At 41.4% G+C, this 14,787-nt stretch overlaps 1 protein-coding gene across 3 annotated transcripts; it reads left to right on the top strand.

The window, feature by feature from the left end:
• Positions 1-2,865: 2,865 nt before the first annotated feature.
• On the top strand, positions 2,866-14,787 carry ENPP5 (ectonucleotide pyrophosphatase/phosphodiesterase family member 5). 3 transcript variants are annotated; one of them, XM_043907648.1, is made up of 4 exons: positions 2,866-2,974; positions 5,925-6,789; positions 8,012-8,188; positions 12,166-14,787. In XM_043907648.1, exons 2-4 carry the CDS (start codon positions 5,961-5,963, stop codon positions 12,591-12,593), a joined length of 1,434 nt encoding a protein of 477 aa, XP_043763583.1. In that variant the 5' UTR covers positions 2,866-2,974; positions 5,925-5,960; the 3' UTR covers positions 12,594-14,787. The 3 variants fall into 3 exon arrangements, with proteins under 3 accessions (XP_043763583.1, XP_043763584.1, XP_043763582.1); XM_043907649.1 differs by having other exon boundaries at positions 2,886-3,114; positions 12,169-14,787; XM_043907647.1 differs by having other exon boundaries at positions 2,887-3,114.

Here is a 14,787-nt window from a genome sequence, read left to right as displayed (position 1 = left end):
CTATATTCAGTATCTTTTAATAATCTATAATGGAAGAGAATCTGAAAAAGTGTGTATATATATATATATATATATATATATATACACATATACATAACTGAATCACTTTGCTATACACCTGAAACACTGTAAATCAGCTATACTTAAATTAAAAAAATAATTAAGGTCAGTCCAGAACCAGAATCCTTGTTGTTGTTGTTGTTCAGTCACCAAGTCGTATCCTACTCTTTGTGACTCCATGGACTGCAGTGTGCCAGGCTTCCTTGTCCATCCCCATCTCCCAGAGTTTGCCCAAGAGAAGCCTTATGATTCTTAATCTATGGCTGTTCAATATGTGAGACTCATATTTTGCAGAATGTTCTATAAAGGTTTAAGAGATAGACTTTGTTTTAATTTATTGTTGTGATGAAGTGTATTACAATCCTAAAGATTTTTAAAATTTTTGTAAAATAATTTGCTCATTCACCCTACCATGGGGTCACTAGTTTTAAAAAGAAAACTACTGTTGCAGAGCCAGTCTTGGCTATTTCATTAAAAAAAAAAATCCTATTTTAGTTTTAACTCAAACCTCTTCTAGCTCCTCAGAAAGAAAATAATTCTTCTCTCAAACCCCTATTAGACTTCTTTAGATAGGCAGAGGGACCCCCCATCTGTATTCCAAAACCCATGAAAGAAGCTGATTCTTCTGTTATACCATTATGCAGAAAAATGTTACTAGCTCAGTGATGATTATACATATTGATTCAATAATATAAAACAAAGGAATAGCAACAGTCAACCAGTTTGTGGTTTAGGCCAGGGGTCCCCAACCTCCGGGATCAAATGCCTGATGATCTGAGGTGGAGCTGATATAATTGCAATAGAAATAAAGTGCACAATAAATGCAATGCACTTGAATCATCCCTAAATCATCCACACCCCACCCTGAGTCTGTGGAAAAATTGTCTTCCACGAAACCGGTCCCCGGTGCCAAAAAAGTTGGGGATCGCTAGCTTAGGTGACCATAATTGGCTGAGTAGTGATGGCAATTGGACAAAACTCAAGGCAACAAACAGGGCAGAAGGGCTGGTACAGATGTGGAAGCGGAAATTCCATGTTTTTACAGTCATTCCTCTATCTCTACTATGTAAGCCAGATTGTTTCCCTGTTAGCAACATGAGTTATATCATGAGCCTGCCGTTGACTCTAGATGTCATTACATGGAGATCAGGGCAGTGTCTCTGGGACTCGCTGGGGCCCTCATGAGTCATTTTCTGTGTTGTGTGCTGTGGTTAACAGCTGCACCATGCCTGTGTCACAGAGGTGACTTGTGAATACAGTCTTATCTTCGTAAGTCTGCAGAGCCAAGCAGTGCCATCTGAATAGAGTCCAACAATACTCAGCGATCCATGTAAAACACAAGCCTGTTTTCACTACTCTGCTCTCTAATCAGCATATGCTGTTCTCTGAATGTTTTGGGAGAACATAGGGTTGGCCTTTTCTGGGGGGACAAAGACTTATAATATTGGGCCACCCTGTTCCAAGTTGGGGCAATTTCAAAGGACAGGGCTTTGGGGACTTGGAACAACCTGTACAGCTTCACTGCAACTGAATCTGGCCAAACCCAGACATCAGTCTCCCTCTTAATCCCCATCCCACGTGTGGAAAACCATAAACTCAAGTCATTACAAATAAAAGGCCGTGGAAGAGTGCCCAGATCCTCCTGTGGGTGGTATGACGCTGTGGGAAGGGAGCCATCGGGGTAGGGACTGTCCCTCTATGAGAAGTTGAGAGAAGGAGAAAAAACAATGACCAAAATGTTTGCCTTGTTTAATTAACTCTCAGCAAGTGTGTCTATTCATTAAGTTCTGGTGTACCAGGGAAGGGAGCTCCAGGGGACCCAGAAGGACTGGTTCTGCTCTCCATTTTAACCGCTAATTAGATGTTTACGTTTAAGTAGCAACAACCAGCAGATATTATTGCCCATTGCAGGGTGGTCAGAATTAGGTTTGGGAATTGTGTAGATGGGCAAATTCTTTCAGGGGAGCTGGAAGTCACTGCTATAATTTATGATAAATATAGCTGGGATCATATTGGCAAACTATGTACCTGTCTGCACTCCCTCCCGCCTAAAAACACCATCCATTACAAAACAAAACAAGACAAAAAACACTAAAAAAAATTAATTCATTTCAGAATGGGAATAGAAGAAACAGGATCAAGAAAGAGGAGTCAGATCCGAAGCTTTGTTTAAAAACAAAGCTAGGGGCAGAATCTGGTGCCTGGAATAGCTATTCAGCTTCGCAGCCTGTGCAAATTAACCCGATTCTGAACCTGGCTTGGTGTAATATGCTTATTCTCAGGTGCCACCCTATTGCAGATCCCTCAGGGACCTGACACTGCAAAAACCGGAACAGTAAAATTAAATCCTTTTAAATTAGATTTTGCATCGTCCCATTGACCTCCTGGGGTGTTCGGGTGTTCCTCGGAGCAAAGTCAAGAGTATGGTGCTACCCATTTGTGATCAGAAAACAAGAAAACTGGAGATGAGAAATCGGGTAAGAGAATAGCAGCTTTTAACGAAAACGGGGGGTTTTCGCTACTGGGGGTAGCGCGCTATGACCTCTCTGCATCACTGACCACAGCATAACTGCCGGTCTAGAAAAGGCACAATGCAGAATGGTTCTGTGACCCGGCAGAGGGGGCCTTGGCGAGCCCTGGGGCGCCTTCTCTTTCCTGCCCCTGGAGCCTCCAGGCTGGGTCCACGTCGCCCCTCACTCCCCTGGCTCCCGCCGGATCCACCCTTCAAATCCCGCAGTGCCCGCCCCACTGATTGACAGGCGGGGCAGCCACTCCCAAGAGCCCGGCTTTCTCTCCGTCCCGTAGCCAATAGGAGTCAAGAGGCGGGGCCTGCAGCCGGTAGGCGGTGCAGGTCAGGTGCAGCGCTGGTCAGGTGCAGTACTGGTCAGGTGCTCTGCGTTGAGTTGGCGAGCAGGTGAGCGGCTGTGGGTTTGGGGGGCACCCCTTGCTCCCGCCGCCTCCTGGCTGTTGCCCCGGGTCTGCGGGAGGGATCCCTTTCAAGGCCTTCCCTCCCATTGCCCCAAGCCGATGCGGACTGAGCGGATCGCCGCGAGGGTAAGAGTCGGGGGAAGTGGGAAGCTGGCCTCCCCGGGACCCACCTGCCTCTTTAGGGACCCCCAAACTATCCTCCCTCCGGTTTCCACTACACAGTTGTACAGAGCCCGCGTTAGGGCATCTTCGGGCCTCGGTGGGCGGGCGGGCGGTCTACAAATTGGGAACGTACCCTACGCCGAGATCCTTCCCGGAGCTAGGATGAAATCCCGGTGAAAACGATGGGGAGACGCATCACTCTCCTTTTGACGTCCGTTCGCTCTACACACACCTACTCATCCTTCACTTTCTCTCCTCTCCTTTCTTGGCGCCCCTTTCCTCTAGATTTCCAAGGCTGTCTGTAGGGGAAGGGCTGGAGGGGCGAGGAACTGGAAAGCAGCCCAGTGAAAGCTGGACCTAGAACGAGGGATTCCACAGCGCCATGAAGCACTTTGGAGGAAAAGAAAGAAATCAGATTTCTTGCATCCCCACCCCCGCTTCCCTGTTTGTTGCTTTATGTCATCGATGTGATAACGTTGGTTCCTCTTAGCAAACATTCCTAAGCTTGAGGCAGTGGTTAGCCTTTGTTTGCGTTTGTCCCAGGAAAGCAGTTCGGTCCTGCTTATTACAGTTGCTGAATTAATTTACTAAAATAGAGGAGAAATCAGATGTTTCATGTAGCTGATTCATTTTTTAGCTTTAAATTATATTTGGTTCGTAGTATCCTTTCTTGTGTTAAGAAAGTGAAGGAGAAGAGAGGAAGAGGAAGAACCACCCTTCTTAGCCAGAAATGTTAGTAAATAGTTTTGCAGTTCCTCATTGGAACTGATTACTCATGTTCCTTCCAGAACTGGGAAGTTTCTTGCCATTTGAGGAATAGTTTTTTACATTTAATTTTTGAGCCATTGTCTGAGATCAATACCTACAACAATTTCAGTTTAAGTAATGTTCTGGTATGCTGAAATCATGGTTAAAAACAAAACAAAACAGAAGCAGAATTCTTGTCCCTGATAGCAAAGCAGGCATGCCAAAGCACTTTTTATTTACCAGCACTTATAAAATAGGAGGGCAAGACAGGTTCTTTTTCTGAGGTTTAAAAATGTCTTCAGCATATTTAAATTAGGAAGATGTCAAAAACTGAATTCAAGAGATTTCTTGGCACAAAATATAGTTAGATCCAGGTTTGGTGGGCTTATAAATAACTTCATGCAAGAAGGAACAGCAGAGGGAAAGAACAAAAGATCCTTACTGGATTTGCAAACCGTTGAGAACTGACAAAATTTACATATGTATTGTTTTTCATATTATCTCTTATTAGCTTTCTTGAATAAAATAAAAGCTTTTTAGAAATAGAGGCAGGTGAACAACAACAATTACAACCACTTTGATCCCAAGAGATTTATTTAATCCAGGGAAGTGCCTGTTCTACACACACCACTGATAAGATTAAATATTGATGAATTTTATTTAACATTAGGAAAAATGAAAGTAAAGTCACTTAGTCTTGTCTGACTCTTTGTGGCCCCATGGACTCTAGCCCACAAGGCTCCTCTGTCCATGGAATTCTCCAGGCAGGAATACTGGAGTGGGTTGCCATTTCCTTCTCCAGGGGATTTTCCCGACCCAGGGATTGAACCCAGGTTTCCTGCATTGCAGGCAGACTCTTTACCAACTGAGCCATCAGGGAAGCCACTAACATTAGGAAGGTCAGCATCAAATTTCAGATTTACATTTAGTCATACTTAGTTCAGAACCTAATTGTTTTATTTAAAGAAGACTATGCTTTGATTGAGGGCAGAAGGAGAAGAGGGCGTCAGAGGATAAGATGGCTAGATGGCATCACTGATGCAATGGACATGAACTTGGGCAAACTTCAGGACATGGTGAGAGACAGAGAGGCCTGGTGTGCTGCAGTTCATGAAGTCTCAGAGTCAGACACGACCGGGTGACCAAACAACAACAACAACATGCTTTGATTATTTGGAGACAGAAATGGCAACCCACTCCAGCATTCTTGCCTGGGAAATCCCATGAACAGAGGAGCCTGGCAGGCTGCAGTTCATAGGGTTGCAGAGAGTCAGACATGACTGAAGCAATTTAGCACACACGCATGCTTTAATGATTAATACATGAATGTCAATTACATTTCACAAATATATTAGAATGTCATAATTTTTATGTCACTTCAAGACACCAAGTTAATCTCTTACTATGATGGACCAAACATAAGGCCTTGCCATTGAAACATGGAGGTTTACATATGTATTTTTAAAAAATATTATTTTTGATTTGCTAGTGCTAATTCCTGTTGCTAGGTTCCTACAGCCTGTCTAACACTAATGATGAATGTGTCCACAGGTATTTTAGTTCAGTTCAGTTCAGTTGCTCAGTCGTGTCTGACTCTTTGTGACCCTATGGACTGCAGCATGCCAGGCCTCCCTGTCCATCACCAACTCCTGGAGTATTTGGACATATATAAATGTCCATGAGCAGGAGCCAGAAGTCTGAGTCAACCTGAAAATGTTTCTGAAAAGTTGTATGCAAATTACTTCATCTTTTAAAATGATATTTGGGGAGATAATTTACATAATTTCTTTGAGGAAATGTTTTGGTAAGTTCTTAGAAACTAAAACAGTTTCTAAAGTGTGAATATATTTCTTAGCTTTGTTATAGAGAGCCCCATGTTTCTTGTTTAAGATGAAATTTTGCAACATAAACCTTCCAGGCTGTGATGTATACTATAACTGGGGTTACTAAGTGCCATCATTCTCTGTTTTGGGTAAAGTATGCAAAACAAAATTATTGCCATTAACTTCTATATTTTTCTTATACAGATTGTCTTACACTGAAGCAATCAAGTAGTTTGAAAAATGACTTCAAAACTTCTCCGGGTGTCCTTCATGCTTGCTGCATTAACACTTTCAGTTACATTTTCTCTCCAATCAGACCAGCCAAAGGTTCTGCTAGTTTCATTTGACGGATTCCGTTGGGATTATTTATATAGAGTTCCAACATCCCATTTTCATTATGTTATGAAATATGGTGTCCAGGTGCAGCAAGTTACTAATATTTTTATTACAAAGACCTACCCTAACCATTATACTTTGGTCACTGGCCTCTTTGCTGAGAATCATGGCCTTGTGGCAAATGACATGTATGACCCTATTCTGAACAAATCTTTCTCCTTGGATGACATGGATATTTATGATTCTGAGTTTTGGGAAGAAGCGACGCCGATATGGATCACAAATCAGAGGGCAGGACACAGGAGTGGTGCGGCCATGTGGCCCGGAACAGATGTCAAAATACACGGAAGCTTTCCCACTCACTACCTGCCTTACAATGACTCCGTTTCATTTGAAGAGAGAGTGGCCAAAATTATTGAATGGTTTACGTCAAAAGAGCCCATCAATCTTGGTCTTCTTTATTGGGAGGAACCTGATGATATGGGCCACCAGTTGGGACCAGACAGTCCACTCATGGGGCCTGTCATTTCAGATATTGACCACAAGTTAGGATATCTCATACAAATGCTGAAAAAGGCAAACTTGTGGAACGTTCTGAACCTAGTCATCACAAGTGACCATGGAATGACGCAGTGTTCCCAGGAGAGGATCATAGAGCTTGACCAATATCTGGATAGAGAGCACTACACCCTGATTGATCAATCGCCAGTGGTCGCCATCTTGCCCAGGGAAGGTCAGCCTGAGCAGAGTGGTGATCTGGGGGTGGGTGTTCGTGCCCAGTGTGACTGAGTGGGGGACTTTTGTTTCTGTCTTTCAAGTGTGCTTGTCTTTGTTCATGGTAATATTCTTGGATTTAATCCTTAGTCTCTGAAAAGACAAAGTCACTTCCCTCAGAGTCAGATTTTTTACTTTTTTCTACAGTATTGAAACTGATACTCTCTCTGTATATTTATGGTAGTGGCATTTAACCATTTTGGAGTCATTGGATATGATGAAAAGCTACAGCCTTCACTCACAGAGAAACAGAGATGGGGAGATACACACAAAATGTGCATGGAGTTACAGTGATTTTTATGGAAGCCCTAAAGCCTTCAGAGGATCCTTCGTTAGATCTGCTTAATAGGGAAGCAGTGGGGCAGAGGAAAGAGAGAGTTTTGCTCGTGCTGAGACTTAGTTTTCTTACCTATAAGCAAGGGAAGTAATAACAGTATCTCAAACTTAAAAAAAAATTTATTGTTTTTATTTTTGGATGTTCTGGGTCTTCACTGCTGTGTGGGCTTTTGTCTAGTTGTGATGTGAGGGCTTCTCACTGCAGTGGCTTCTCGTTGCGGAGCACACGCTTTAGGGCCTTAAACTTTTTACAAACCTCATCTCAAAGCCTCATACCAATCTGTCATTCATTATTTCTGTTTTAAAGGTAGATTCTGTTTTGAGTTTTAAACAAACTCAAAATATTTTTAACATCCCCAAAGAGAATTTGAAAGAGAATGGATACCTGTATATGTATAACTGAAATCACTTTGTTGTACAACTGAAAAGAACTCAATATTTTCAATCAACTATACTCCTATGTAAAATAAAAAGACTTTTCTGTTTGTTTTTTTTTAAGTTTTACATCCCAGGGTTGCAAAGAGTTGAGCATGACTGAAGCAGCTTAGCACACTCATGCACACATGGACATGTGTATTTAAGTCTTTAGAGATTTCTGGTTCAATAAAATGTCTTCTCTGAAGGTGAATTTATTTTAAGAGAAGAGTATTTCTCAGTTTCCCCCACCGGGAGCGGGGGCAGGCAGGGGGTTCTAAATTGTCTGGTAAGACTTCACTACCTTGAACTTGCTGAGTGTCTACATCAGTAGGATGTTCTCATTGACTGACCTCTGTTGCCATGGTTGCTTCTTGGCTGTGGCGGTGACAGTCTTGTTCTGACTGCTTCTCCTCATCCTTCTGTTTTAGGCAAATTTGATGAAGTCTATGAAGCACTAGCTCAAGCTCATCCTAATCTGACTGTTTACAAAAAGGAAGAGATTCCGGAAAGATGGCATTACAAACACAACAGTCGAATTCAGCCCATTCTCGCAGTGGCTGACGACGGCTGGCATATTTTACGGAATAAGTCAGATGACTTTCTATGTGAGTATGTTATAGTCTTTCTCCCCATTCTGCATCATCTGCTAAAGTGGAGGCCAACTGGGGGTTGTTTCTGCTGTATTCAACATTCTGTTTACCGATCGAATAACTAGCTAGTGTCATACATTAATAGCTAAATAAAAATCCAATAAATATCCCAATAAAGATTTACTGGGACTTTAAAATGAGGTAACCTCCTAAAAGTGAAATGACTCTCGAAGTCATCAGACCAAAGATAAGCACCGTGCCCTATACTGCTAATTACAACCATTATGTTCCTGAGAAAAACCTGAGTTTTGTAAATTGAATCATTTTTTGCATCTGTTTCATACTCTGATCTCATAAAAGTGTCATCTCTATTTTTCTCTGCAGTTGTCAGCTTTCTAGTTTCTTTTGCCCTCTGGCTCTATAAAATATAGGCCAGCTTTGCTTTATACCTTGGAAACGTTTCTAAAAAGAAGTGCATATTGGCATGGATAGAAGTATATCAAGATATATTTTCCTAATGAATACCAAGTGGTATAATTCTGGAGGTATTTCCATTATATAAATTTAGAAGATGATGGAAATCCTATTTAAAATTCAAGCATACAAAATAAAGAGCTTTCTGCCATCCATAATAGGGGCTTCCCTGGTGGCTCAGATGGTAAAGAATTTTTCTGCAAGGCAGAAGACCCAGATTTGATCCCTGGATTGGAAAGATCCCCAGAGGAGGGCATGGCAACCCACTCCAGTATTCTTGCCTGGAGAATTCCATGGACAGAGGAGCCATCCATAACGTGTAGTTTTCCCTTTCCATACAGCTTTTAACAAGTTAGTCAAATGGAAGTCATCCACAGGATGTAACTCATCTTTATTGTGCCTGCCATTTGCATATTTGCTCTCAAACTGCCCGCCCACCCTTACCCTGATCTGCGCTGTATCAGCAGTGACAGATCCCTACAGACTAAATTTCCGAAGCTACTTTGTAAACTAGTTTCTGGTTCCATTTGGCCAATAGAGAACCTTGGTAGGAGCACGGAAGGCAGGAGTTTGGCAGAAGCCAGGGTCTTTGTCCCCAATTCTGTCTGCCCTAGCCTGTGACTTCATGTCCTCTGTGATCCCAGCTCTGGACAACCTCCCTGTCTGTGGCCTCAGCTCCTACTGTGTAGTCCTGCCTTTGGGGCTCTGGTGACCCCACCTCTTCCTTCTGTCTCTTCAGCTCTGGGGGCCATTGAGGTTCCCACTGGGGACTATTCCCACTGGTCTACTCATGGGGTAACCTTGCCATCTCATGTTTACTTCTGAGCTTCAACAGTATCCCTCATTTGAAATTCCCTCCCTTAAACTGCCTAGCATGGGATCTGCTTTCCTGGCTGACAGAGACATTAACATGCACTACCAGTCAATTCACAATGGGTTGTTCCCATTGTTACTGAATGTTGAGGGAAGCATATGGTGCCAACACTGACTAGAAATGCTCTTTTAGGCACTGGTCCTTGTATACATTTGAGATAGTAGAAAAAAATGTCCCTTTAGGTAGAACTGGGTTCCCATCATGTTTATTGATGAAGAGAATAGCAGTTAGCTGGCAGTGGCATTTGTAGAGCATAAATGAGTCCTACTGGTAGATGTATACGTGATGGGTTCAGATCCTTAAAACAGATTTTACATACGGGCAATAATGTGTAAACCAATATTTAATCAGGCCAGGAGAGCTGTATTAAGAAAGTTTTTAAAAATAATTTGTTTGGCCATGAGAATAGTTACCAACTTCATATGTTCAGGCTTTCATGTATTGTGCAGGCGACTCTTATGTGAGAGGAGTTGCTCAGAAAAGAAGAGACAGAATTACAGTTTGCTTCAGAGCAAAAAGTTGCTCTGAAGAGACAGAATTACAATGAACAATTAACATAAATGCTAGTGGCTCTCCTGAAACTTTGGTTCAGTGGACTACAATTACATAATAGATGGTCACTCCTATTTTGAATCTAAAACCTTAATGGTGCTCCTATTTCTGTTACATTATTATGTTCAACATAATTATTTTTTCAACGAAATAATTAAGTACTGGCTACTACAGTCCTTCTCAGCCTGAGTTCTAGAAGAGAACTCAGCCCTAATTGTCCAACAGCAGCGGTTCTCAAGAAGTGTTCCCTGGACCAGCATCATCCACATCTCCTGGGAACTCATTAGAAATGCAGATTCTTGGGCCCAACCCAGATCTGCTAAACTGGGAACTGAGAGGGTGGAGCCCAGAGATCTGTGTTTTAACCTGCACCCACCCTCCCTATGCCAGAGTCTCATACATGGTCAAGTTTGAGAACACTGCCCTTAGACATCCATTATTAAATACTGTCTGCTGGATCAAGCATTAATGGTAGGGACTACCGCTAGGAAGGGCTTCCCGGGTGGCTCAGTGGTAAGGAATCTGCCTGCCTGCAATGCTGGAGACCCAGGTTCAATTCCTGGGTTGGGAAGATCCCCTGGAAAAGGAAATGACAACTCACTCCACTATTCTTGCCTGGAGAATTCCATGGACAGAGGAGCCTGGTGGGCTACGGTCCATGGAGTTGCAAATATTTGGACAAGACTGAGTGACTGAGCATGCATTCACCACTAGGAGAAAAAGTCCCTCTTCACGGGAAAGGTATTTTAAGTCATAATGAGTTCACTTCAAGTCTGATTTTCTAGTAAGAAGTGTGATAGGATTTACTTTACCTTCATGATTAGAGTCTAGATCCAACTTTTCACAGACAGGAGACCAGCAATCATCCAATTACAAATTATATAATGGCACATTTCCCAATGTTACTGTTGATTAAGTAGAATAGCACAGCCCCAGTCAGATGATTCCTAGTGATTCATAAATCCAGCATTATTTCCACTTGAATAAGAAACTCAAGAGAATCATAGCACTAAAAATGACTCCTTTAGATGGATTTTGCCAGGCAGATGTGGAATTAGTCTGAGAAGATGACTCTCAGAGGAATTGATTTAGAATTTTTTTTTTTTTTCAATTCTGTGCTCCCATTGCACGTTTCCTGGTAGCAGACACAAGCAGTAGAGGCCGACTTGCCGGTCATTCTCACTACCTTTAAAATAAAGCCTTTCAGTTCTCTTTGGTTGCCATTTTACTGGCAGTAGAACCCTGATATTATGCTAGACCCACATGCCTTTAAAAGGCAGCTTTAAAAAAATAAAATAAAATAAAAGGCAGCTTTTATTATGCAGGGGTTTCATCCCTTCAATTTTGTATCTTCTTCTGACTTATCAAGACTCTGAAAGTTTTTAACTTTTTTTGTAGCCATACTAAAGCATACAGTGCTAAGCTGGATCCTGATCTGAAACAGGACAAGATTTTACCCACAAGTCCTGATCTTTATTTTTTTGACTGTTGTTCAGTCATTATGTTGTGTTCAACGCTTTGTGACCCCACGGACTGCAGCACACCAGGCTTCCCTGTTCTTCACTGTCTCCCAGAGTTTGCTCAAACTCATGTCCATTGAGTCGGTGATGCCATCCAACCATCTGGTCCTCTGTCACCGTCTCCTCCTCCCACCCTCAATCTTTCCCAGCATCAGGGTCTTTTCTAATGAGTCAACTGATAAATTTTGAATTTATTGGCTTCATGACTAGGGGCACCTTTACCCCTTTATCTTTAGAACAATAACTGGAACATAGTAGGTATCTAACAAGTAATTGCTGAAAATTAGTTTACCTGCCAACAAAAAAAGATCACTTTCATGTTCCCCTGACTTGGCTCAGGGAAGTTTACCCTTCTTCCTGTGACCTGTGGGAAAGATTTATGATCATTTGACTTCTCATTTCCTGAAGTGAATCGTGATGTTGACCACAGCAGAGATGATGTGTAAAGGATTCTTTTATTTAAAAGTCAAATTAGATAAAACTTGCATGTAAGTCCAGCATTCGATGATACAGTTATTTCCATTTTAATACCATCTGCTTGGCTCACTTGTTCATGCATTTTATCTTCACAGTAGGCAACCACGGGTACGACAATGCATTAGCAGAAATGCATCCCATTTTCTTAGCCCATGGTCCTGCCTTCCGAAAAAATTTCACAAAAGCAGCCATGAACTCTACAGACCTGTACCCCCTGCTCTGCCACCTGCTCAACATCACCGCCCTGCCTCACAACGGATCACTCGACCACGTTCAGGATCTGCTCATTTCACCGACTCCACGAGCAAGTCCTGATACCCAGATCCCTCCTCTCCTCCATGGTAGTGTGAAACCAAGAGAAAATGAACAAGAGGAGTCTTACGCTTATTTCATAGGGGTCTCTCTTGGTAGCATTATAGTTATTGTGTTTTTAATAGTTCTCATTAAACATTTAATTCGAAGTCAAATACCTGCCTTACCAGATTTTCAGGCTGAAATATCTCAACCATTATTACAAGCCTAATGCTTCTGTGATGTGGAGATGGCATAGTTTATGTCAGTGTCGAAAGGTTTCAAATTCTAGGGAACTAGCTTCAGACATCTGCACAGACCATTAGCAGTTATGTATATATACAAGGGCAGTCACACACACACCAAAATACACTGACCTGCAAAGGATGAAAGATGGGGAAGTATGTTTCCATTGTTCTCTCTGGCTTCCGGTAGATAAGATCCTGCTTTATTTGGACTTGGCACATACAATGTATATATTTAGCAACTTTGCACTATTTGAAGTACCTTATATATTGCACTTTACTCTCCTAGTGGTACTTTTAAGTGAAATGCACTTTATTGACAATTATGTCTTACAATTCAGTGGAAAAAGACAAATTTTGCACCTATGTCCCAGAATACTTGTTATTCCTTGTTCTAATGGAATGAAATTTCTAATAATTCCTGAATAATGTAAAAATACATCTCCTTACATTGGGAGAACGGGAAGAAAGTGAAAACTGTTGAAAATGAAATGTGATGACCTTTGAATGCTGGATTTCAGAGAGATGCGTTCCCAAAGCAGGGTGCATCTGTGAGCACTCCTTGTCATATTTCATTCCATATGACATGGGTTTTCATCTTATTACCCCCCAAAACAGAGATCCAGATGCTGCTGGATTCATTCTAGGCATATCATTTCCATTGTGACATTCATTATTGCTATTTCCTGATGTAGCTATTTTACTCTGATTTTGATAATAAAGATACCATGAATATACATTTGCTTCCTCTCAAGTCTAGCACTGGCCTAGAAGGGTAGAAGGGATCAGGCATCATCTCAGCAATGTTTTCTCTTGCTCTGTAATTATTTGCTTCCTTGAAAAATAAATCACTATTAATTGCGTTAAAAATCAGATTAGATAAAAGTGTTTTGTTTCTGGTAACCTGTAGTGACAGAGCCTTTAGTTTTGAGCATTTGAAGGTCCAGAATTGCAAGAGAGCACAAAATATATTGGGGAAAATGTTGGTCACACAATCCTTGAACAGAACTGTGTGGAGCTTGGGGGAAATAATTAGGACTTTAGGGGGAAAAAATTAGGCAGGACCAGTGTTTGCAATGTACCCAAGACAGTGCTAAAGGGTGCCTGGTGGCAAAATTTAGCGAGACAATACCTAGAGGTAACAGGTATTAAAATAAGAAAAGTTGAGATTATAGCCTTGTTTCCTTGAAATATTTGAATATCCACTCACCAAATGCTCAGTGGAATCAAAGATGAATCCAGGTTCACAAACAGACATTACTCCTCAGTAGGACTTTTCATTCACAAAAGACTTTATCTCCTGAGTAGGGTTTTTTACCTGCCTGGTCATCTGAGCTCCTCATTCCCACCATGGAAAGCTGTGCTTTTGGTCTCTTAAGTAGTCTGGTTGGGGAAAGGGTGGTATTACCGGTGGTTTCTTAGAGGAAAGAGGAAGCCCCAGAAAGAATAGCTTTCCTTGAAAACAGAAACCAGTTTATAGACACGTGGCCCATAGATAATACTGTGATTTTGTGTATATTTATGTACCCGCCTGCAAAGAAGTAGGTAAAATGGCAAAAGTATTCAAGAAAGAAACTGTTAAGTTCGAGGTAAAGAACAAAAGTGGCAGAGTGAAAAATATAAAGTGCTTTCTAAAATCAGGTGAATGATTTTTAAATGATGATGCCAATAAAGAGTGTTAGCACCTAATTCTTAAGTTTATACATCCTCTTAATGGGATAGAATGAGATCACTGGAAATGTATCAGTAGTATAGATTAAGAAACAGACATGAGATGATAGATAGCAAACTCCTCAGGAGGTCTGAATTCTGAATTAGATTCTAAAGAACATGCAACTTACTCATATTGGCTTGCTTTATAGCAATGAACTTATCTGTGTGACTGAGATGCCAAATCTAATGACTTGAAGATGAAACTGGTCTATTTAAAAGCAGTTACTATTCAAGTGTAATCAGTGTATGTAAACTAATTGTTGTCTTAAATTCATTTTAGAGGGTGCTATGATGACCTTAGTGGTAAGAAGAGAGAAAATTCTGTTAACGCTGATGAAATCATTAAAACTCTGATCTGAAGATTTGATTATTGAATGGTTCTTTTATTTACAGATACTTTTTTCCTGTAAAATAGCAGCTGAAGAGTTTACCTGAGAGAAAATAAAATTTTAGACTTTGCTGGGAAAA

Source organism: Cervus elaphus, chromosome 7, assembly GCF_910594005.1.
Source record: "Cervus elaphus chromosome 7, mCerEla1.1, whole genome shotgun sequence".
Taxonomy (NCBI): Eukaryota; Metazoa; Chordata; class Mammalia; order Artiodactyla; family Cervidae; genus Cervus; species Cervus elaphus.
This window is presented reverse-complemented; position numbering and strand designations above follow the sequence as displayed.

Excerpts from the sequence above, each read along its gene's own strand:
- ENPP5 (XM_043907648.1), top strand. The coding sequence starts at position 5,961 with ATGACTTCAAAACTTCTCCGGGTGTCCTTCATGCTTGCTGCATTAACA. Across the intron at positions 6,790-8,011 it reads CGCCATCTTGCCCAGGGAAG|GCAAATTTGATGAAGTCTAT; the intron begins GTCAGCCTGAGC and ends CTTCTGTTTTAG. Across the intron at positions 8,189-12,165 it reads TAAGTCAGATGACTTTCTAT|TAGGCAACCACGGGTACGAC; the intron begins GTGAGTATGTTA and ends TTATCTTCACAG.